A 25945-nucleotide genomic window follows, 5' to 3' on the forward strand; every position below is an offset into this window, starting at 1 on the left:
TCCTTTTAACTATATAATAATACTCCCACTATTGTTTGTTTGATTAAACTAATCTGAATTAATTATCACTAAAGTAAAATGATTAAAAGAATTAAATGTCATGTTTATCCCAACATATGCCTTCCTTGTTTCCCGTACTTCCAACTCTCTCAGTGCTTTGAGTAACAGATAGACAAGTGGGTAGAGAGATTCCATACGTTTGTGCTTTCTTTAAATTAATCAAAAGTTTATCTATCAACTAATCAATACATTCGTACTGTAATTAGCTTATTATATTCTGACTGTGCTGGCGACTGATTAGCACTAATAAACTTAATCATAAAGAGTATTTTGAGGCAAGTGCTGCCGGAGAAACTTAAATATCCAGAATATGATGATATGCAAGAATGGCTGTAATTGACTAGCAGTACCCTAAGGTACGCCACCATTTAAGGATTGTTTAAATGTAATTAGTTATGGCAAGGATTTTAAAACTAGGTTGGCAAGGATTTTAAAACTAGGTTATTAGTTCTCAACTACTTTTTGTTGTGAAACATCGTCGACCACCGTAAAGCTTCAAGCTACAAAAACATCACCAAACAAGTCTTGTCTACTTTTTGTGGTGATTAAGTTAAATATTGTAACATTGGTTTATATGATAGTTATATAAACATTTACAGTTAAATAAAGAAAAATAAAACGAAGAGAAAACTGTACTAAGATTGATAAGTCACGTGGATCCCCATCGTCCGCTTGTATAACATTATTCCGAGCTGTATTCTCGTACAAAATTACACACGATGTATTAGCTTTAAGCACATGATAACAACTAGTGTTCATCAAATAACCAAAATGATCTTAAAATTAATTGTTTACTTAACTACAATGTGAAAGCAAGTATCGTGCTCCGGCGGCTACATTGTCTCTAGCGCAAAATATTGTCAGAATAAAAAGAAGCTGTCTTAGATCCAGCAACACTGGAGTGGCTTTATTTGAATTCTATGGGTATTATTTTGTTTGTTTGATGATGTTAGTCGGATCGAGAAAACAAAATTTAGTTAGCACATGCGAATCAAATTTTATATCGCATAACATACAATATAATGATGTGTTTTTCGAAATTTTATTGATAGACCTTCAATATGATTTCTTCTGATACAATATCGCATAACATAAAATATGACTTTAAATTAATCAAAACTTTATATCACATAACATACAATATAATGATGTGTTCTAATACCTTTACGTAATACTCCTTTCGTTCCTTAAAGTTATATATTATAGAGAAAAAATTTGTTTCAAAAAGATTTATTTTTATTTTTTTAATGCATGTTTTATTAACTAATTGTAAATTTTAAAAAACTTAATTGCACTAATTGTTTTTTATTGGTTTAGAGTTATTGTAAAAAATAAATACAAAAAATTATGTAAATTTAATATATTTTATTAAAATGTGTGAAAAATATAGAAAATTGATCTTTTACGAACAGAAGGAGTAACAAATATGATTTCCAAGGTCATTCCGCCGAGGAAAATTAAAATAAAGATTCATAACGTTTTTGATTAATAAAAGAATAGAAATTTGATTCACAAGGCCAGGTGAACATAAGGGGCTGGCATCGTTACGAATCGAACCATGTGGGCCGTAGTCTTTAGATTTCGTGCACGACATACGGCCCAAAATATGAGCCGATTGCAAGATAAACAAACGATTTTCAGGCTGCTGAGCTGTTTCCTATCCACAAACAGCTTGATTAGTTTTTAAGATTTGCAACCAAAATAATTTCATACAAAAATACATTTGCTGATGTCTGGGCAGCTAACCAATATATAAAAGTGCTTGCGAACGAGAAAATTATATATTTAGTTAAGACTTTTCTTGTAAAAGAAAACATTTTGCAAGTGTTTGTACAAGATTCATGTAAAAAGCTGATAAAAACTCTTCAAATCATGTAACTCATTCGTTTTAAGAACGAAGAAAGTTGACAATTCCGTCAATGCTAAAATTAGGGTGTGTATTAAATATAATATAAAAACTTAAATATCAGCTTTGTGTTATCATCCATCGAAAATTCAAACTCGTATAATCTAATTATGGCTCCGATTGGTGACATGTTGTATTAGAGTTGATTTATAATAAAAATTACAATTCGATGTAACTCGCAGTAAAAATTATGTGGTAGAAACTGTAAATTTATGTAGTGAATTCGCTGTCAAAATATGAGTTACTAATTTTTAAAAATAACTGACTGGTAACATTTTTGATGTATAAATTGTAGTAGTTTATTTAAAATATAATTTTATAAATGCTAACAATGATAACCTTTATCATGAATTTAGTAAACTAGACTGAAAGTATAAAATATATAATAAAAATTAAATAAATATACTTAAACATGTATATATATATACACATTATAGCAAAGGCAACTGAGCAAATGTATTTATATATTCATGTAATTTCATATATAAAATTTCTAGTTACTAAACATAGTTAACAGTTAAAATTAAAGAAATAATTTTGTTTGAATAATAATCCAAATCAAATAAGAAAATTTATAAAAATCTTTGACTAACTAATAAATACTTACATGATTTTATTTTTTGAAAATGGTTTAGTAACTCAAGGAAAGTAAACGTGATAAATAATTTCTATGCAATTCAAATATTAAAGTGTTAAAAAAGTAAAAGTAACCGTAAGGTAATTGACAGAAAGCAAAATAACTACTACCTCAACTCTAATACATACGATTTTGGTTGATGTTGATTAATTATTTGAGTTACCAATTTTACAAAAGAGATAACTCAAAATTGTACCTCAAATATAACACATTATAACTCAAACATAAACTCAAAAAATAAAAAATAAATCATGATTGGTGACATTTTTGAGTTATAACCACAAATCAAACTTAATCAATAGTAACTCATGTTACCAATCAAAGCCTATATAAAAAAATGTTGGAGTCTCTCCTGCTGAGGACACGTCAGAAAGTCGAAGTCCATAGTGTTGACACGTGTCCGCGTACGCAGCGTTTCATTAAAACGTAAATACAATTTGTTTGGGCTTTTATTATATCTGGGCTTTCATATTGTACGTATAAACCCAAGTATGTTTCCAGTTCTTATGTCTGCGTAAAGAAGACGTCACCGCCGCGTCGATCCAAGTACAGGCCACCGCCTCTTACCAGAAGAGGTGTACCGGTCTAAGCTTTCATTGGATCTCCGTCATCTACGTTCTCATTCACTCCATTAAGCCACCACCTTCATTAACTCGCATTCAATAGCACCTTCACCCTCCTCGATGGTTACAAAAGTTATTCTATAAATAAAGAGGTAAGCTTCGCCGAAATTCATCAATCATCATAATACTTTGCTTCAGTATGGAGATTTCTTCATAGAAATAATTGTTGTTATTAGTCTCTCTGTTTTATTCCCTCTTCTCTCCTCATACGTTCATCATTACATTACTTCGTTCGTCCCTCACTTTCAAAATTTTAGGATCTATCTTTGAAGTGGTAATCAAAGTTGAAAATTTGATTAACGGATCAAATACAAAACCAGGAGAAGTAGCTTGGAAGAAAGAAAGGAGAATGAATTAGAGGGAGAAGAAACTGAGACAGAGCATCAGCAATTCGGATGGAATTAAGACCAAACGTTTTTTTTTGTTCTCAAAAGTAGTCAAGGTTGTTATTATTATGTTGCTGTATCAATGGCGAGTTATACGATGGTCTTTGGTGGTCTTTGTGGACTAAGTTAAGAATAACGCTTCTGTTGGTGTGTTAATGGCGAGTTATACGATGGTTCCAGCTTCTGCCCAAGGTTTTGCCGTATTATTTTCCGAGTTCACCCTTAAAACAACTCAAACGTCAAAACAGGATATATGTAGGGAAACAAGATAGAAAAAAAAAGTCGGAGAGATTTGGAAAACAAATATTTTTTGCAGGACTTACGATGGGAAGTCGTAGAGACGCAAAATATTGTCTTTGCAAGAGCACGGCAAAACTGGCTTGGTTTCTTCATCATGTACGCCAGAGGTTCTTCTCTTATGAATAGTTTATGGCGATGAGGTTCTTATTAGATAGAGTTCTTGGCACTGCTCTGAATCGCTGATGCTCTGCAGAGACTTAGTTCTTACTCTTCACCATCTGGATTTAGCTCTTACCCTGGTCTCAACTGCTCTCGGAACCATCGAATTCATTGGCAAGGCAAGTCCGTCTCTCGCTGGAAAGCCGGAAACCAGGTAGGTATTACTGAGCTTACAACACTGTGGTTATGGATTATGACACTTATCTGTATTAAATTCCCTTGAGATACCTTTTCTTTGAAAAAAAATAAAGTTCCCTTTAGATATGTGAGCTTGATTATAAGATTGATGTGAATATGCTGCTCGGTTCTCATTTTCATGTTCTTAATGACTTAGAATTCAGTGATACAACAATTGAGTTAGTGTTATACAGCTTTCTGGTTTCAATTCATTTTCATATGTTTAGTTGTTGATTAATCTTATTCCTGTTTGTTTTTTATTGCCTTCAAACCCTCTACTTAGGCTTAGATTGACCCAAAGATGGTTGGAGGTATTGAGATTCCATTTATAATAAGTAACAGCTTATATTCGTATCATCCGGATCCTTATATTCGTATTCCTATGATTTCGTTTACAGGAACTGACAACACCCATTACTTGGCACTGGTACTTGAAACATCTCATTACTTGCAGTGAAAGCAACCGGCTCTAATGCTTGGATGTCTTGGATACAGGTTCACGAAGACACAATAGGTAGCATCCCACTAATTATCATCCACTCTAATGTTTCGGCAACAACATCAATTGCAAAACTACAATCACTATTATTTTGAGACTCTTCACTCTGTTTACATTTTTACATTTCGTCCACATACAACTCTCATTTTATACTATAAATTATCTAACATGTGTGCAAACATATAAAAATAATAGAAATAGATTGTACACCCATAATATTGATAGGTAAAAAAGTATACATCGCAAATTCTAATGTAAGGACATGTATATTAATCAATAACATTTTTAAATTTCATAAATAATATATACGGAAAGAGTCAAAAAATAGTAACCAACCCATAACATTCTCTTCCTACGATCAACACTCTAATCGACAATAAAAAAAAAGTAAATATAAACATAGATTCACAATTACTTAAAAATAAAATATATAATTATATAGTCGAATAAGAGACATGATATAAAATAATGTAAAAATGAATAAATCAACAATTCTACATCACTGAAATAAAAACATAATAAAACTTCAAATAAACAATCTTATTAATCCTAAGAAAAAATTAGTTAATTGTAATGCGAATGAAAGTAAATAAAGATTAACAATCAATAAAATAATGAATCATATTAATATAAAACAAAATATTTTAAAATAAAACAAATATTAGACAAAAATCAAACATATTTACTTTAACAATTTAAATTATTTTTAAATTATCATCCCGCTCGTAGGGCGGGCCGGTCCTAGTATATTATTATAAACAAATAACTTAATTGTCATCTGATATGAAACTCATGAATTTGGCAGCATATATCATGGACAGTGCATATAATAATCCAAGTGAGTCAGGTATATGTTTATTTGTTTTTATGAAATGTTTGGAATCTGTCATCATGATAAGTTATTTATTCCCTTTAATTGATTTGGTCCCTAAAGGCTAAAGTATGCTTCAAAAATAACAAGGACAAAATCAGAGAGGTTGAGGAAGAGTCACGTCCGGGAAGATGTCTTTTTTTTTTTGGTTTTTGCTAGTGAAATATAATAAGGGAATAAAGTCATAAACTAAAAAGCGAATAAAATAATACAACCCACCTTTTTTAATAATTCTGTTATGTATATGTAGTTCATCTAGAAGGTCAACTAAGCGATTAGATGATTAGAAGATGATGGTTATCAAGTTAAATAATAAACTGTTAAAGATGGGAATGATTCATCTTAACGTCGTTATCATTTAGAAATAACGGGAGAAGAAATTTAATGAATCTTTCTAATGGCTAAAAATATTGTCAACTTCATTGCTATGTCATTTTGAAGGGTTTTCCTTCTGCAATGAAGATATATCCTACATTCATATTTCCAATCTATTTTTTTCTGAATTTAGGTTGTGATACTAGTTGTTAAAATTTTAAATATGTCTAAACTTTTTATATTTTAAAACATTTATCAGTTTTTATAAATTAGAGTTCAGCTTAATTTATAGTAATCAAACTACCCTCATCTAAACTTCTAATGATAAATTGATATGCGTTTCAATGCTCTATTCATTCCATATGGCGAGAAAAAAATGGTAGAAAACATGGAAAGATGCATCAGTCATGAGCATCTTTGCTAAAATTCATTGATAAAGAAGTAAGAAATCGCATATCTTCTTTGCAAATGGAAGGGAGTCGAAAGTTCTCCAAAGCATTAGAGTCTGGTTTGATACAAGAAGCAAGTGAGGGGTTAAGTTGTTTTCTAAATTTACTCTTACACAAACTCTAAAACAATGCCACACTTGTTGTAAATTTAAAAAAAAAAATTTTTTAACATTCTTTAAAAAAAATGATAAATTGAAATTGTTATCCAACAATTATATCTCTAAAATACAAACTCTGGAAGGATGCAATAGTTTTGTTTCTAGAAATATAGTTAAAGCAATTTAAATCAAGTATACCCGAAATTATTTAACATTTTACCAAAAAAAAAGTATACCTGAAATCTCATCATTTGGTGAAACGTGTTTATTTAACATGCTGAAAAATAACTTTGGGATTACTTTCCTTTAATTTTTTTACGGCACGACTAGTAAATAAAAACAATACTCTTTTGGGAGGTACAACATTTTGATCAAGTATGAACAATCTGTTTTAAATCATAGACTATCTATGACCATGTCACATGGCTCAAATCATAGCTTCCAACTCCAAAACCAAAAGAACCAATATACATTTTATCTTTTAATTAAACTTTCACGTAATAAATCTAAAGTGTCTGAGTAAAACAATTACTCTTGTGTGGACACTAAAATAAAACTTTGTGGGTATGATTGGTATTTTGGAGTAATTGAGATAAATATAAAAAATGAAAGTGCTAAGAAATAGAAAAAATGAGAAAGAAAGAAAAAAGTTACTTTCGTAAACATTAGCGTGATAATAAATATGAGTTTTTGTTTAAATAGTAGTAAATATTGTATAGATAAAGATTCTTTTGACAAATTTTTATCGTAAACATGAGTAATACTAGGTGTTCTGCATAGTGTTCTTATAGATATTTATTTGTTTAGAACTATTAAATAAAAACTAATATAATAAATTATTAATTATGTTTTAAAAAAGATATATCAAACATTAAACTTTATATTTTAAAATAAAAAATATTATTTCAGATAAAAACACAACATATTTAAGAATTATCTTATATTTTAAATATATATTTTATTATATATAATTTTATTATATTTACTTATAGTAATTTATCAAATATAACATATAAATAAAATATTATTAATATATTTTCATTAGTTTTTATCAATATATATATATGCTTATTATTGTGTTAAATTTTAAAAACATTCACATATATTTTAGAAAATATATTTATTTGCTTGATTAGCATTTAATTATAAATTTTTTTATATCTAACTATAAATTTTTTAATAAAATATTATTTTCAGATAACAACAGATTATATCTAAGAATTATCTTATGTTTTAAAACATGTTTTTATTTTTGAAAAATTTATTATATTTATTTATAGTCAATTATCTAGTATAATATATAAATATAATAGTATTAATAGAAATTTGTTTTTAATTATTTATATTTTAGATAATTTTTATTATTATTAATTTTAATCACTTATTTAATCATATATATTTTAAATTTGTTTTTATTTTCAACTATTTATATAATTTATTAATTAAAGATATAAACGATTTATTATTAATTTTAATCAATTTTTTAATCAGATAGATTTGAAATTCGTTTTTTATTTTTACCAATTTATATAATTATTCATTAAGGGTATAAACGATATTAACCACTATAACTTTTAACGTGAGAGCTCCGTTGCAAAAATTTACTTCGCAAATAATAGTATAGATTCTTGGGTATTTTCGAAATTCAGCTAGTTGTTTAATATTTTAGATTTTTTTATTGTATTTGTATTTAATTAGTTTGATTTTAAAGTCATAAATTTTACTGGTTTTGGTTTATTTCAAAGCTTTACTTTCATTAAAAATTTCAGGTTTCTATCTGGTTTATCTGATTTAGATGTATCGTTTTATGTTTGAGAAAAAAGTAGAAAAAAACTATATATCTATATACTAAAAATGAAAATATTAGTATGTTATCCATCACTTATTTAATACAAGGTATTCGTTGACAAATACGTATACTAAATGCTAAAAAGACTAGCATATCAAAAAATACAAAAATCATGATTAAAGGCTAACGTGGAGCAACAGAACAAAGCCTATCAGATACCAAAAAAAATGTCTAAAACATTATTATATTACAAAACACTGATCTTATATATTAAAACAGAAGTCACAACCTTGATTCATGTGTGATTTTTTTAAAAATAGACCTAATGGACCTATTCATAAAAATTCATACTATATTTTAATTCAGACTAATAATAAATATAATTTTTAAAATATTTTAATCATAGTATCTTTGGATATCTTTTCATTTTAAATATAAATATATTTATTTTAAAATTCTAACAAATCTGTTTAAAAAGATTTTTACAAGATCTTCATTTTCGAAATTATATTTAAATATTTTCACTAATTCCGAAATTAGTTTAAAATATTATTATACATTAATATATTCAGTTATATAAAATGAAAAATAAAAAAATCTATAATATTTTAGTTATTATATAATCATAATCAATCATATTAAACTAAAATTATTATATTGAGCTAAATATAATAAAATTGTATTAAATTTATATATTTATATATATTATTTTCGTAATTATAAAATATTTATGTTCAAAAATAAAATCTAACATGTTGATAAGATGGGTTAACATTATCAAACTATATAATACATGTATAAAAATTAACATGTATTTCTTTAAAGTTAATAATATAAAATCTCTGTAACTACTTTAATCATAATATATTTTCATTTTAAATATAATATATATTTATATATTATATTTTAAAAATTCTAATAAATCTGTGTTATATTTAAACAATAACTTAATGTATTTTAAGTTATCGTTTAGAAATGAAAATAAATAAATTATATCCTATTTTGTCTACTTTTATAGTTATGATCATGTTAAAATATAATAATTATACTAAAATAAATATGATAAAATTATATTCAATTGATAAATTTATAAATTTTATTTTCATAAATATAAACTATTTATTTAAAATATAATATGATGATAGAACGGCTTAAAATTAACAAGCTATATAATACATGTCTAAAAATTAACATATCTTACACTTTTATATATATAATAATAAATTATCTAAAATAAATAAGCATAAAAATATTGGTAAAAAAAAAATCCAGTTTTGAAATACGGGTCAGAATTTAGCATAAATTAAATACAAAATATTTTTTAAATATATTTTCTCATGAATATATTAATTTGCTTAATAACTAAATGCAAATACAATAAGATAAATATATAATAAGAAGTGGCAAATACATAAAGTTTAAACAATTAATTAATTAATTATAACATGTAAATTATAAAATTATTGTATTTGAAATAATTATATAAATATTTAAGTATATGATTAACATTAAAAATATATACCACTTATGTTCTAAAACAATAATTTATGTATAGAAAAGTGAAAACAAACATCAAAATCTAGTTATTATATTACAATGGCAAACTAGTCGATAAATATATAACCAAAAGTAGTATTTTACACACCATTCAAAATACATATATCTATTTATTCTATTACACAGTGGAAATACACTAATTTTGAAACACGACACGCAGTTTCAACTTTCAAACACTAAAAAGTCTGAAAACGATAAGCAGTTCTAAGCACCACGTGCCAAGTCCCTGTCACGTTCCAAAAACCGTGTACACTCCTCCGTGACTTTGCAAAGCGACTCGTGCGCCGAGCCACCACCGTCGATGCTCAACGACATCTCTGCCTTGTCTCTCAGCTCCTTAACTCTCCTTCTCATCTCTTTACCTTCCTCTTCCGCCATAACCTTCCTCACAACCGCCTCAATCTCCGATCTAGTTATTGCCTCCTTCGAATCATCAGCTCTGACGGCGATTCCAAGTTCGTCGCTGAGCAACGCCGCGTTCATATTCTGCTCGGCGAAAAGCGGCCACGCGATCATCGGCACGCCGCTAACCACGCCTTCTAGCGTCGAGTTCCAACCGCAATGTGTCAAAAACCCACCAACGGCCCTATGAGCAAGAACTTCAGTTTGTGGGGCCCATGATGGGACCACGAGACCTCTATCGCAAGTACGTGTCACGAACCCTTCCGGTAAGTATTCGGGCGTGCTGTCTTTGGCTCCGCCTCCTCCGTTAGCCGAGACATAATCGCTGCAAGAAGAACCGTCCACCGGGGGTCGAACCACCCAGACGAACCGTTGCTGACTCTGCTCGAGCCCCCAAGCCAGTTCGGTTAGCTGTTTAGCCGTTAGAGAACCGCCACTCCCGAAGGAAATGTATAGAACCGATTCATCTGGCTGTTCATTTAACCAATTCAAAACCGGGTGATCGGTTTCAGATGTTTCAACCGGTCTGCATAATGGACCGACAGGGTAAACCGGTACACGAGCGACCCGACCCAAAAGTTTTGGGTCTTGAAGGGATTTTAATGATCTAGGCTCCATTTCATCCCATGTATTCACCAAAATGCCATCAGCTTTTGGGTAGGCTAGACAGTGACGAATAAAATCCCGGTACAGCGGTTCGTCCGGAACCAGGTATGCGTCCATGGTATCTTCAAATCGGACCGGTTCACATCCCGGTATTTCAAGCGGTTTTCTTTGTACCGTGTGCTCTTCTTTGACATCTTTGTCCAAAGTTGGATAATACATAGCAACCCCAACATAACGTGCGTTAGAAGCGATCAACACATACGTCAACATATTGAATTCTGATGCTAGACATAAAGCATCTGTTCCGAACAAGTCGATGATCAGAGCCGTTGGCTTTTGATTCATCTCGGCGATCTTGGAACGGAGGGCTGGAACGGTTTCACGCATAATGACTCCTATCTTGGTCACCACGTGATCTGCGGGGTTCACTAGTTGAGAAATGTCCGGCGATGGAAGGTTGACGAAGTCCACGCCGCTCGAGGTTAAGAACCTGGACTGAGCGGAGGCTGCGTCGGTTTCGAGGACGAAGACGGTGACGCGGAAGCCGTGGTTAGCGGAGAGACGTTTAGCGAGCTCGATCACCGGGATGAGGTGGCCCATTCCGGGACTTGAAAACATGGCGGCGTGTGGTTTTGTCATTTGCATTGATACTTTTTTTTTCTTTACTATTTAGTTTCAGTTCTGGAGGATTTGTGATGAGTTCCTATGGTAGCTCCTTTGGGTTCATTTATAGCCAATATTCTATTACTACTTTTAAATAAAAACATTGATAGTCTAGTTTAAATTAATAACTTCGATTGATTACCAAAATTTGTAACTTAATATATTTATTTATTTATTTCTTGTGTCTAATATTGCAAATTAGTTATTGTTATACACTTATATAGTACTAGGTGATTTTCCCGTGCTCATGCACGGGTATAAATATTTATAAAATAAATATATTATAATAATTGATTGTTATCTATTTTTAATTTTAAATTAATTTATAATTTGTTTGCATAATTTATATTAATAATATTATATTACTTTAATTAGATATATGATTTTAGATATGTTATATCTAGTCGGTTTTGTTATTTTTATAGTTGATTTAGTTATCATTTGGGTATATTAGATTGCATATTTTTCTCTAAATTCAATTATAATATTTTTTATTTTAAATATACTAAAATTATGATTAATTTTCTTATTTGCATTTACGTTGATTGTTGTCTTAGATTTGTAAATATATTTGAGGAAGATTATGTATAACTTAAGATATATTGTGCTTACAATGAAATATAAAATAAAGTAAAGTGTCTGATTCTAAATTACGTAAATTAATATAACGATAATATTCTACAGTCTCATTCATATATATAAATTTTACAAAAGAACTAAATTATAACAATTGATTAATATTTTATTTTCATTTGTTGATATGTTTTGAGTCATCCTATTGTTTACATTTATAAAGTAAATTATTATTATAAAATTATATATTCTGATTGTAGTTAAATCTATGCTTTTAGATATAAGTTGGATTAGTCGAGTCACTCATATTGTGAGTATATTGAGTGACATATATTCTTTGAAATTGAAACTACAGTATAATTATTTTTTATTATAATTTAGTAAAAGCAAATTAATTTTATTTATCGTTTAAATATGAATGTAGTTTCATAATATTTATCAAATTATGTGTTATTTGTTTAAAAAAAAATCAGAAACTAAAGTGATGATCAATTTATATGAAGTTACATACATAAGTAACTAATACATTTTTTGAATTTGAAAGAATAATTTGGAAGCTCGTGTACACATATCAATATTTTACAATAATTAAATTATTTTATAAATTTTAAATAATTTTATGCCTTAGATTTATTACCCGATAAACTGAGATTTATTTTAAAGAATCTTAAAATGAGATTCAGATTTGCTTTGGTATTTTAATTATAGTCATATAAAATTCCACAAACATAAAAACATATATTTTAAAAGTAAATTTAATATTATGAAAACAATTAATTTTAATAATGATAAAATAAAATATATCTAGCTCGTTATGTTATTTTAAATTATTTTGTAATTATTTGATCAAAAGATATTTGTTGTTAATTCTTTTTATTTTTTAACATCTCTTAAAAAATAAGCAGTTAAAAACAATTGTGTGATTGTATTTGCAAAATTATATTATATCAGTAAAATATAATGTATACATTTTTTACCGTAATTTAAAGATATTATAGGCAACTAAATATATGAAAAATAAATAAAACATTTCAGTAATACTAATTATAAACTATTTTTAGTCAATTAAACATAGATTAGTTTATGTTACTTAATTATTTTATGTAATTATCTAAGAAAATAGATAGATATATAAAAATTATTTCTATTACTTTGAAAATATATACTTTTGTATTGTTTAAAATTATGTTTGAAAAGAAATAATATTTCTTTTCCTAATATCAAGATTATGTGTGTGAATCTTGTTTTATGAAATCACATTATATGCAAAAATATATATTCATCTAAGAAAATATAGATATAAGGAAATATTTTATTACTTCAAAAGTATATTTTATGTTATTTAAAAATATTTTTAAATGGAATATTTCTATTTTGTGAACTTTCCATTTTAATGAAATAATATTAGTATTAAATATATACATATATTTTCGTTTTTAATTTTTTAAAAAACTTTATAAATGTTTCCTTTTTATTATAGATGTTATTTGGAAAATTTGAAAAAGGAAACTAAATAAAAAATTTAATAATATTATTTAAATCTAATATTTTTAATTCATTAAGGGTATCAATGTAATCAGCCATCGTGAGAGTTAACGTGAGCGCGACACATAAGAAACTGACTTCTCAAATAATATTATAAAGATAGTTTGAATTAGTAGTGAACCACTTCATTATTATTGAAGTTTCTACCGCAGGTTAGGTTAGTGTGTGAGGTGTATGTTTTTGTTTTTATCAAACTACCATCTTAATTCATAAAGGGTGCAATGGTCTACGAATACATTGAATGACATTAGTACTAAACTATTAATCTATATATATTACTTGCCTTTCTTCCATAAAAAAATTGAAAAATTTGTTTCACAAAGATAACTGTTAGATACTATAAATGCATTTATTGATAATCAAACTTCACATATACTCCATTGTAATATAGAAATACTAATGAATTATATGATTTACTCTTATCGGAAACATTATATAACGATAAGATCATGAAAAGGGTAATAACAAAATACTGAAATTAACTTAGGTGAAAATTTGGACAAGTGTGGATCTTTAACATGATGCAAGTAAATCTGGCCAGACGTGGATCTTCATAGGACGGCTCAGGTGATGCAGTTAGACGTAGGTCTTCATAAGACAGATAGTATTGTCGGTTGTCGAATCGTCTATGTAATCTTTCCTATATCATAATTGTAAGATCATAATAAATCAGCGTTAAAAAAAAACTTGGGTGAAAATTTACATACGATTATTGTTTGTTTTGTTATATTTTAAAATATTGATGAATGAAATTAAATCCAACTGCAGTTTTGTAAAATAAAATTGTTGAGAAAAAAATCTATAAGACCGTAAAATAATTTTACTATTTCATACATCGACTATAAAATACCAAAATATACTACTTCTTATTGTATTTTCTTGAGACTCGACTAATGTGCTAAATTAGATTACAAAGATAGCACATGGTGTTGTCTGTGTAAGTTATTTTCTTCTTTAACAGACTGAGCAGAGTGCAGTGCACGATGGTCACTCCCATATTGAGCAGATCTGGAGTTAAAGACAGTCGGAGTCTATATTTTAACTTTTATTATATACCATTCCACTCATAACACAATTTTATTTATCGACACGGATAAAAGTCATAAATCTGTTACGTTTATGAGAAATTAATATCAACCCTTACAAATCTGTACTGTTTATCAAAACTGTAATATGAAACCATGCAACTTGATATTCTTTCTCTTCTAAAAATAGGCACTATATATATGTACATGTTTAATATGACAAAACTGAGATATATGATTGTCTGTATTTTTTTTTTTTTAACTTAATTTCATAATTTGTCTGTATTTTTGCATACTATAAAAAATACAAATATTTTATTGGTTCCTGGCAAGATCTAGCTACCACCACATTTGTCCTACATAATACAGATTTTTTTATATATATTATTATCATAATGTCTTTGAAAACTATATGAGAATTCTATAGAAAAACTACCATTTAGTCACCACACGATCGAACTCACGTTGAGGATATTGGTGGATCACATTGTAACAACCCGATCCCCCGGCGTCCGACCGGGGTTATCGAAGGGGCGTTATGGACACGTGTCTACTCATTTAGACAACCCTACGTGTCCCGTTACTGGTCCCGAGAGACGAGCGCATAACCTTCTTTGAAAATACCGTCACACCCACATCCATATACTTCTACTTACAGTCCTGCGCACAGGGAAAAATGGAAATGGAGGGGGTGAGCAACAAGTTACTCAGTGAAGTGGCTCTAGACCAGCCTGCCCGCATGACACTCTATACTACTCTATGCGGGAACTAGGACTGACTAGCCACTACAATCAGTTAATGCATTTTATCATTTCCTATCACCATCTGTAATTTCTACACACACTTCCATTCACTTCTAACAACCTAGTAATCAATCGATACAATGATCTCACTCATTGCCACACACGCCATCCCTAGACTTAACCGACTCATCTTACCAGTCCGACTAAATCCTATGACTTCTTTAACTTCCTGTACCCGACCATGAGCTAAAACCCTACAATGCATATCCTTTTCGTCTTTTCCTCTTTTCATCTTTTCCTCTTTTCCTCTTTTCCTCAGTGGGTAGCCCCCCACTAGGCTTCTACCCCATACTCATGTGGATTCGCCACATCTCCTATGGGTGCCTCCATATTCATGTGGATTCGCCACATCTCCTATGGATACCTAGCGTGGACTACTTACCCCACCTACTTTCCTTAGACTCTCTATATGCTTTCCCACCCATGCTTAACCTTAACAACGTTCTTTCATACTTTTACTTATCCTTTCACTTCCTTATCGCTTTCACTTAACCCTTTCCATTCCCAATTACTTCCCCTTTTCATTTCTACTTGTACTTGGACTCAATCACTAGACGCCACCCGTTATCGGTGTCACACACAATACACATCGCATTCAAGTTCTACTTCAATAACTTTTATAATCATTGTTCATCTATCACCCTAGCATTTATTTCTCTCTAGCATCCTAACTTCAATCGCAACCACACATGGGACATCACAACCAAGCAACCAAGTATCAGCTACCAATCAGCCATTACCACAACAATTCAATTCAGTTCATCAAGTCCCATTTATCAATATGAGGGTTCTTATGCATCATGATTCATTCCTCTATCATCCTAGCAATACCATGTACTATCAACCTAACTCCCAAACAGGGTCTAATCAACCCAACTCCAACATATAGGAGTATACAGAACCATGAAAGAAGGTTGGGTTCGAAACACTCCACCTTAGTCTTAGATCTGGATCTGGATCTGGAAACGAGGATTGAGAAGGTTGAGATCTGGTCAGCACCACCACTTCACGGCGCCGGCGAGAGGGAGAGAGAGAGAGAGCGTGCGACGGCAAGGAGAGAGAGAGGGTGACGGCGAGGAGAGAGAGAGAGAGCGACGCGCGGGAGAGAGAGAGAGGAGAGAGAGAGGCGGCGCAGGAGAGAAGGAGAGAGAGCTCGACGGCTAGGGTTTTCGACCTCCGGGAATTCTCTGCAGAGCTTCGCTTCAGATTTGTGATGAGGCAGGAAGGGAGACTGCATCTCTTTTTATAGTAAAGGGAAGGGGAAGCCCTAGGGTTTTGCCAAATGGGCCGTAGAGAAGCCCATATTCTTTGGGAAATTTTTATGGGCCAGGAACCGGGCCGTTACAATCCTCCCCCGTTAATCGGAATTCGTCCCCGAATTCCAAAGCCCACATCTTTCAGACCAATCGTTCGTTACCAAAATGGATTCACACATTCACACAACAATCAAGGGAGGCATACATGACACGATAACTCTACTGGAATCTTTAAAACCAACGAAGGAATGTCATAAATAATAAAAGGAGTAGGACTACAATAGTTTGTAAAAGAAAACTCAGCACATCTGCACAAATACAGAATGCCGTAAATAAGGGGAAAAACACCAACCCCAATAACCAATAAATGAAATAAAACCAATAGCGGAACACGTGTCCTACTCCTACGAATCGTCCCTAGGATCTCGTCTAGCCACATTGACATGGCGAGGGGCAGCGGGACTCGGATCCCAGGTCTTCCTCGCGCTCTGCGACGCGGTCATCCTCGGCCTCCGCCTCCTTTTCCGCCAACCACTCCTCCGCATGCAGTGCTTGGTTAGCCATCCTTCTCACCAGTGCAAATTCCAGAGGCTCCAGGACTCCCACGAGTTCTTCACGAATATCCCCACGTAGCCCAGCCCTAAACAGATGACACCACTCCTCAGCTGGCTTCGGTTGACACATCTTGGCCGTATCCAAGAACTCCTCCAGGTAATCTCTCACCTTGCGTGGCTTCTGAACCATCTGGACCAGTACGTCACAATCACATGTCACTGTAGGTAGTTTTCGCGGACGCCCCCGCTTTCCCTTAGCGGGTGCCCCTACCGGCACCTCATGGCCATCAACGTCCCTACCTGGGTTTCCTCCTTCCATGCTCGAGAGAGCGGCCACATCGGCTGCAATCTTCTCTTCTGCCTCCATGGCGAAGCCTGCCATCCGCCTCACTAGCGCGAACTCCAAGGGCTCCAAAACACCCCTCAACTGCGCCTGGAGTTCCTTGCGTAGCCCGTTCTTATACCATATGCACCACGTCTCTGCATTCTTTGGTTTGCACAGCTTGGCTTGGTTGATGAAGTCCTCCGTGTATCCAGCGACTGATCGGTCCTCCTGAGCATTCTTGCTCAGCACTCCACACTGGCACTTCCCGGTGAACACCCTTGAGGGTCCCCCTGCTGCACTTGGCGTCTTGCATGGACGGCCACGCTTCCTCGGGGGTCCCTCTTCGGTTGCCAGCTGGAACCTCGCATTGCCCTGCAGTAGGCGTTCCTCTATAGCCATCCTCTGGAAATGTGGCATCAACACCTTATGCTTCACAGTCTGCTCGTGCGGGTACCTGAATGGAAACTCCCTGTACTGTTCTTCAGGATCCGGAAACATGGGTAGCACCAAGTTACCCTCCCTGTCGTAGTGACGCCTTTAGGCGTACTCCCTGGTGTTCCTCCGTCCGTAGTGCATACGCGGCATCCTCCACTCGTAATGGTCAAGCGAAAACATCCTGCAATAAAATTTCAATCAGAACCATAATAGAAGTATGGATATAGTGGGATTTTCAATTAATTTTTCACAATCCGAAAATACTCAGTAATTTTGCAAAGAAATTTTTTTTTTTTTTTTTTTTTTTTTTTCCGAAAACGAAATATATAGAAATGTTTTTTTTTTTTTTTTTTTTTTTCTTTTAAACGTCGGAAATGCCGATCCCTTAGGACAGAACTAAGGGATCTTAACCCGCTCTGATACCAATTGTAACAACCCGATCCCCCGGCGTCCGACCGGGGTTATCGAAGGGGTGTTATGGACACGTGTCTACTCATTTAGACAACCCTACGTGTCCCGTTACTGGTCCCGAGAGACGAGCGCATAACCTTCTTTGAAAATACCGTCACACCCACATCCATATACTTCTACTTACAGTCCTGCGCACAGGGAAAAATGGAAATGGAGGGGGTGAGCAACAAGTTACTCAGTGAAGTGGCTCTAGACCAGCCTGCCCGCATGACACTCTATACTACTCTATGCGGGAACTAGGACTGACTAGCCACTACAATCAGTTAATGCATTTTATCATTTCCTATCACCATCTGTAATTTCTACACACACTTCCATTCACTTCTAACAACCTAGTAATCAATCGATACAATGATCTCACTCATTGCCACACACGCCATCCCTAGACTTAACCGACTCATCTTACCAGTCCGACTAAATCCTATGACTTCTTTAACTTCCTGTACCCGACCATGAGCTAAAACCCTACAATGCATATCCTTTTCGTCTTTTCCTCTTTTCATCTTTTCCTCTTTTCCTCTTTTCCTCAGTGGGTAGCCCCCCACTAGGCTTCTACCCCATACTCATGTGGATTCGCCACATCTCCTATGGGTGCCTCCATATTCATGTGGATTCGCCACATCTCCTATGGATACCTAGCGTGGACTACTTACCCCACCTACTTTCCTTAGACTCTCTATATGCTTTCCCACCCATGCTTAACCTTAACAACGTTCTTTCATACTTTTACTTATCCTTTCACTTCCTTATCGCTTTCACTTAACCCTTTCCATTCCCAATTACTTCCCCTTTTCATTTCTACTTGTACTTGGACTCAATCACTAGACGCCACCCGTTATCGGTGTCACACACAATACACATCGCATTCAAGTTCTACTTCAATAACTTTTATAATCATTGTTCATCTATCACCCTAGCATTTATTTCTCTCTAGCATCCTAACTTCAATCGCAACCACACATGGGACATCACAACCAAGCAACCAAGTATCAGCTACCAATCAGCCATTACCACAACAATTCAATTCAGTTCATCAAGTCCCATTTATCAATATGAGGGTTCTTATGCATCATGATTCATTCCTCTATCATCCTAGCAATACCATGTACTATCAACCTAACTCCCAAACAGGGTCTAATCAACCCAACTCCAACATATAGGAGTATACAGAACCATGAAAGAAGGTTGGGTTCGAAACACTCCACCTTAGTCTTAGATCTGGATCTGGATCTGGAAACGAGGATTGAGAAGGTTGAGATCTGGTCAGCACCACCACTTCACGGCGCCGGCGAGAGGGAGAGAGAGAGAGAGCGTGCGACGGCAAGGAGAGAGAGAGGGTGACGGCGAGGAGAGAGAGAGAGAGCGACGCGCGGGAGAGAGAGAGAGGAGAGAGAGAGGCGGCGCAGGAGAGAAGGAGAGAGAGCTCGACGGCTAGGGTTTTCGACCTCCGGGAATTCTCTGCAGAGCTTCGCTTCAGATTTGTGATGAGGCAGGAAGGGAGACTGCATCTCTTTTTATAGTAAAGGGAAGGGGAAGCCCTAGGGTTTTGCCAAATGGGCCGTAGAGAAGCCCATATTCTTTGGGAAATTTTTATGGGCCAGGAACCGGGTCGTTACACACATGGTCAATATCATATTTTATTACAAATACATTAGCTAGTAACTAATATTTTGACCTGCAGTAGCATCCATACATATTTCTGCCAGTTATGAAGAACCTTGTATATACATTCCATCGAATAACGGAGAAGATAAACCATTAGGCCATATATGTGTGTTTGGTTCTATGTTGAAAGTACCTAAACACCATTGTACCTGGCCACACTACCATTTCCCTGTCTTACAAACCTAAGTACCTAACCTACTTTCTTCATTATTAAGTTGGTCCGATCTCCTGCTTTGGTCATTGATCAAGCAAACATATTGTAGTATATCAGAATAAAATGTTGGCAGTTTCAGCAGTGGTTGTAAGCTATTTGCTTGATCAATGACTTAATCAATCATCAAATTAATTGTGCAGGTGGTTTGGTGCTCACACAGTTTAACTTTGAGTTTTCTTTCTATAACAGTTTTCTATGTTAGCTTATACCTTATACATGTACATATACTCTTTTAGCGATGATCAATAAATTTAACATTTCATAAAAAAATCAATTATCCTCCATATATAAATCCTCATGTTGATATGTTAGCTCAAGATCATTCCCTCAAGATGCCCAAATGATCCGGTGGCCGGTGGACAGTGGATGCAATAAAATGTGTTCATTCAAAGCACATTATATATTGGTGGTTAGGGAAAATCACCAACTAATCCAAAATTATAATTGGACCACTTGTTGAAAATTTCCACTTATGATATAATTCTATGACCAATATCTTGATTTCTTTCTCCTGCTATCTCCGTCACTACGTAATATATTCCCCCGTGACCTCACATAACAAGTTTTAAATTATCAAATTGCTAAGTCAAGACACTAAAACAAAGTTGAATGACTCCATGCAAGATGGTTAAAAAGTAAACTCTAAGGAAGGATATCATCCAATTAATCATAAATTTAATTTGGAGGTGAAACTTAGTGCTTATTTGTATACAATGTGTAACTTCTAACCAAATTATATATTTAAAACAAAGTTGAATGATTCCATGCAAGATGGTTAAAAGTAAACTCTAAAGAAGGATATCATCAAATTAATCATAAATTAAATCGGAGGTAAAACTTAGTGCTTATTTATATACAATGTGTAACTTCTAACCAAATTATATATTTAAAACAAAGTTGAATGATTCCATGCAAGATGGTTAAAAGTAAACTCTAAGGAAGGATATCATCAAATTAATCATAAATTAAATCGGAGGTGAAACTTAGTGCTTATTTATATACAATGTGTAACTTCTAACCAACTATATATTTTACTTTCTTCTCACGATATCTCTAATGAAACAAAATATATAATTTGTTAAGTGGTAAGTCAAGGCGATCTCGTGCTTACGTAAACAGTGCACCTAAATCACATCAGTGATTTGTTATATAGAGTGGTCGGACTTCTCTGCTAAGATATGGTATTCTTAATTAGTTTCTCTATTAAGTTAGACTTGTAGTCTTTTTGACATGATTGAATAATTGATCTTGTGAACTCCACGGGGAATTTACACAGTTTTCGAAAAAAAAATATATTAAAATAAACAAAAGCAATGAATCTATCTCTTGGGAGTTCACTGCATTGAACCCGAATCATCACTGTAGCACGGACTCCACGACACGTGGCGGTTCGCGATTGGTCCGATTAATAATTTTTTTTTTAAAAAAAAAAACAAAAATCAAACAAAAAAAAATAATAAAAAAATATTTTGTGAACCCCTTCCATAGGGTTCACTAATGCTGATGCTCTTAGTAGTTGAATATTTGGCGGGACCGTCGTAGCAAATATTACGCAAATTAAATAAATTGCAAGGAGGCGGTCCAATTGATCTATTATATATGTGACAATGTTACACGCCCCAATTAATTTATCACCTGCCACAACGATAGGTTACTGTTTTCTTTCTTTGGAGTTTGATATAGAAAATAACGTAAAGTGGAGTTTTAATCATATTCTAAAACAATTGTTTAAATGAAAAATCCCGTATATACTTACGTGTATTTTGTAACGCTCCGACCGTCCACGGCTAATGGGCCATCCACGTCTACTTTCTCAGTCTGTGGGTCCATTCCGTTCCAGCGATCGGTACGTTAATTTTTCTAAAAACTCGAAATCATTGTTTACTGATCTTGTAATCACCACTTGACATTTTCTCATGTTTTGGCTTCACTCGCACGCTATCGCGAATCACTTCCCGATAGATCACCTATCTTTTCACTACTTCAGCTTAAATATGCTTAGACCATCTCCAATGCTACACTATAATTTTCTCTATATTTCACTCTAAAATAGAGTTATTATATTTTAGTGTAAATTAGAGAGGAAAAAATAGAGTTCTCTTGGAGATGCTCTTAAATATGGAGTTCTTTCAGAATATGCTCCAAAAAAAAAAGTCAATTTTAGTGACATAGTTAGCCAAATCAATCTTTTTAAACCTTTCCATATATTACAACTTGGGGATGTTACATGTTTACTCATAAGTTACAGGTGCTAAACTTATCATTGACCAACAAAATCTTTAATCTGATGATAATATTAATAACTAAAGTGTCTGACACTGAACCATAGTGAAGCCCATCCTACGTTAGAGTACGTCTCATCGTAACCCAATTATAATTTCACCTAGGCCCATTAATTTCACACCTTTTAAATGTTAGTACTTTGGCCCACTTTAACGTTTCGAGCAGTAAACGAGACGACGGCGTTTAGAGTACGTGATTGTCGTCAACGACTCAACGTCGTCGGGTCTGCTCCTTCTTCTTCTTCACTCTCTAGACTGGTGATCCATTCTATACCCGTGAATAAACCCTAGGTCGCAAATATGATGAACCTCTCGAGATCCGTCGCGTTGATCTCACTATTCCTTCTTCCACTGCTTACCTTCTCTTTCTCCGTCGACAATCCGACGGATCGGCGAGTTCTGGTTCTTCTCGACGACCTATCACTTAAATCCTCTCATTCCATCTTCTTCAGCACTCTCAAATCGCGTGGATTCGATCTCGATTTCAAGCTAGCTGAAGATTCGAAGCTCGCGCTTCAACGGTACGGCCAGTACTTGTACGACGGGCTCATCATCTTCGCCCCCTCCACAGAGCGTAAGATCTTTGCTCCCTGATCGCTAGTTTTGTGTATATGGGATGCGATCTGGACATTTTGCTCTTGATTATAGGGTTTGGAGGATCGTTGGATTCGAAATCGATAGCTGAGTTCGTTGATTCGGGTCGTGATTTGATCTTATCGGCGGATACTTCTGCGTCTGATCTGATTCGCGGGATTGCCTTGGAGTGTGGGGTTGATTTCGATGAGGTTCGTCTCTCATTGGAACGAAATGCGAGATATGATTTTTTTTTTTTTTTTTTGATTTATTAGCTATTTTTGTCTTCCGTAGGATTCTTCGGCTATGGTTATTGATCATTCCAGCTTCGACGGAGACCACACCTTGATTGCTGCAGATGATTTAGTTAAATCCCATGCCATTCTAGGAAAAACCAAGATTGAGGTAACTTTCTCTGCTTTGTAAGCTTATACTCATATGGGATGTTAAGGGCTTATGTGTTTGGTTTTTGGATAACAGGCTCCTGTGCTCTTCAGAGGTGTTGCACATTCATTGAACCCTACCAACAATCTGGTGAGTCCAAGAAATAGTTTTCGATAAGTGTGTAATATTGATGTGTATTCTTATGAATTACTATGCCTTGATGTGTGAGCATTAACTTTTGCATTAACTCCATTGATAGGTTTTGAAAGTTCTTTCAGCTTCTCCCTCGGCTTATTCTGCTAACCCGAGCTCGAAGTTGTCGAGTCCCCCTCAGCTTACTGGGTCTGCTATTTCGCTAGTGTCGGTCATGCAGGTTTGTCTCTCTCTTCTGTAACCAGATACCGTATATGCTCCCTTGGATAATTTGATGTTTCTAAACGATCATGTTCTTAGCTGTACTCAACTCTACACTTGTGAAGATTATTTTCATCCAGTGCGTTGAGCTCACAGGTTTTGATGTGTATTTTAAAACTGCAGGCCAGGAACAATGCTAGGGTTGTGATCTCAGGCTCGTTGCAGTTGTTTAGCGACAGGTGAGTAGTTTTTTAATTGTATCTCTCTCGCAATTCATGCATATGGATGTTTCTGATACAGAGATTTTGTTTGCATGCGGCAGGTTATTAAGATCTAGTGTCCAGAAAGCTGGGAGTCCAAACAAGTAAGTAGGCACATGTTTCATCAAGTGAAACTTCTGGTTAACATGATATTGTAGCTACGAAGATTAAGGATCTTTATTTTGTCAAATGATAGATGTTATGTTTTGAAAGAAGATTAACTGATCGTATGTAAAACTTTGCCAGATATGAAAAATCTGGCAACGAACAGTTCGTGACTGAACTAAGCAAATGGGTCTTCCACGAAAGAGGTCATCTTAAGGTATAGGCAGAGGCTTTATCATTTGTTTTTGCTCTTTCCTCTCAACCTTGGTAGCTAGAGATCTGTTTGCCTTCATGGGTACGTTCCTCACCTAGCTTGTGTGTCCAGGCTGGGAGTCTTGTACACCACAGGGTTGGAGAAACAGATGAGCCAGCAATATATAGGATAAAGGATGACCTGGTATGGTTTCTTCTACATCTTCTGACCCTCCCAAAGTGACAATTGCCTTTAAGTTTAGTGTGTATCTGCGGGAAGCTTTTAATGTAGCTACTTTTTTATGGCAGGAATTTTCTGTGGAGATACTCGAGTGGTCAGGGAAGAGCTGGGAACCGTATGTCGCTGATGATATGCAGGTTCAGTTTTACATGATGAGCCCATATGTTCTGAAAACCTTGTCAACAGACAAGAAGGTGACTTATTTCTGAGCTCCAAAACTGAGTCTTCTCTTACTTTTTTTGGTTTGTTGCAACTCAGTTTTGCTTGGTGTTGCCTACTTTGCAGGGTCTATTTCATACATCTTTCAAGGTTCCTGATGTGTATGGTGTATTCCAGTTTAAGGTTGAATATGAAAAGCTAGGCTACACTACACTATCTCTTTCAAAGCAGGTGAGTAAACTAACTATCTTCTTAGGGTTTTGCTAACTTTTCTAGAAAAAAGACATGTAACAGTAAATTAATAATGCGAGCAAATGCAGATACCTGTGAGGCCTTACAGACACAATGAGTATGAGAGATTTATCCCAACTGCGTATCCTTATTATGGAGCCTGCTTTACCACTGTATACTTCCCTCATCTCTTTTTTTTCACACACACAAACTGATAAAGGAGCTAACTAACACATAATCTTGTGTTCCCAACGCAGATGGCTGGTTTCTTTGTCTTCAGCTTCGTCTACCTCTACCATAAGTAGAACATCCCGTGAATGGTTCTCCAGTCGGATAGAGTAAAATAAAGCCGAGACTTTCATTTTTAGACGAGAGAGAAAAACAAACATTTGAATCTTGTTTTTTTTTTTTGCCAACAAGCATTAGTGAACACTTGCAACCTTTTTTGTTAACTAGATATTTTTAAGTGAACGTAACTTTACACTCCATTCTCTTCTCTCTTTGCTCTGCTGTATGTCCGAGGCCAGGTTCATCTAAAGTCTCCATGATGGGACGTTTCTGTGTGATAGGAAAAGTTTGAGAGAGAAAATAGAATCCTAAGGGCATCTTCAACCCTATTCTATTTTCAACTCCAAACATCGTTATGGAGTAAAATCTTCTCCAATTCCACTCCATTTTCAACTTCAAAATGGAGTAATGGCTAGGGTTACTCCATTTATGGAGTAATCTTAGCCATTACTCCATTTTGGAGTTGAACTTTTTTTATTTATAAAATGGTTCTTTGAATCTTTAATGTTTCTA

General features: G+C 33.7%; 3 protein-coding genes across 3 annotated transcripts; 1 reads left to right on the forward strand and 2 right to left on the reverse strand.

Moving 5' to 3' along the window:
* Positions 1 to 9833: 9833 nt before the first annotated feature.
* LOC106351495 (UDP-glycosyltransferase 72E3-like) lies at positions 9834 to 11567 on the reverse strand. Its single transcript, XM_013791290.3, has one exon. It carries the CDS (start codon positions 11477 to 11479, stop codon positions 10031 to 10033), a length of 1449 nt encoding a protein of 482 aa, XP_013646744.2. The 5' UTR covers positions 11480 to 11567; the 3' UTR covers positions 9834 to 10030.
* A 3642-nt stretch (positions 11568 to 15209) lies between these two features.
* LOC125576540 lies at positions 15210 to 20087 on the reverse strand. Its single transcript, XM_048736837.1, has 2 exons — positions 19690 to 20087; positions 15210 to 18194 (listed from the first exon to the last, which is right to left on the reverse strand). The coding sequence occupies exon 2, from the start codon at positions 18074 to 18076 to the stop codon at positions 17129 to 17131; it is 948 nt and encodes a 315-aa protein (XP_048592794.1). The 5' UTR covers positions 18077 to 18194; positions 19690 to 20087; the 3' UTR covers positions 15210 to 17128.
* Positions 20088 to 22814: 2727 nt separating this feature from the next.
* LOC106358496 (dolichyl-diphosphooligosaccharide--protein glycosyltransferase 48 kDa subunit) lies at positions 22815 to 25632 on the forward strand. The gene is made up of 13 exons (XM_013798314.3): positions 22815 to 23219; positions 23294 to 23430; positions 23513 to 23623; positions 23699 to 23752; positions 23862 to 23975; positions 24140 to 24195; positions 24279 to 24320; positions 24463 to 24538; positions 24647 to 24718; positions 24823 to 24948; positions 25040 to 25144; positions 25234 to 25317; positions 25402 to 25632. Exons 1-13 carry the CDS (start codon positions 22946 to 22948, stop codon positions 25447 to 25449), a joined length of 1299 nt encoding a protein of 432 aa, XP_013653768.1. The 5' UTR covers positions 22815 to 22945; the 3' UTR covers positions 25450 to 25632.
* Positions 25633 to 25945: the final 313 nt, after the last annotated feature.

The sequence above is a fragment of the Brassica napus genome, chromosome A7 (genome assembly GCF_020379485.1).
Source record: "Brassica napus cultivar Da-Ae chromosome A7, Da-Ae, whole genome shotgun sequence".
In the NCBI taxonomy this organism is placed as follows: Eukaryota; Viridiplantae; Streptophyta; class Magnoliopsida; order Brassicales; family Brassicaceae; genus Brassica; species Brassica napus.

Coding starts and splice junctions, on each gene's coding strand:
- LOC106358496 (XM_013798314.3), top strand. CDS start 22,946: ATGATGAACCTCTCGAGATCCGTCGCGTTGATCTCACTATTCCTTCTT. Junction 23,220..23,293: donor CTTCGCCCCCTCCACAGAGC/GTAAGATCTTTG, acceptor TCTTGATTATAG/GGTTTGGAGGATCGTTGGAT. Junction 23,976..24,139: donor CGCTAGTGTCGGTCATGCAG/GTTTGTCTCTCT, acceptor TTAAAACTGCAG/GCCAGGAACAATGCTAGGGT.
- LOC125576540 (XM_048736837.1), bottom strand. CDS start 18,076: ATGTTTCCGGATCCTGAAGAACAGTACAGGGAGTTTCCATTCAGGTAC.
- LOC106351495 (XM_013791290.3), bottom strand. CDS start 11,479: ATGCAAATGACAAAACCACACGCCGCCATGTTTTCAAGTCCCGGAATG.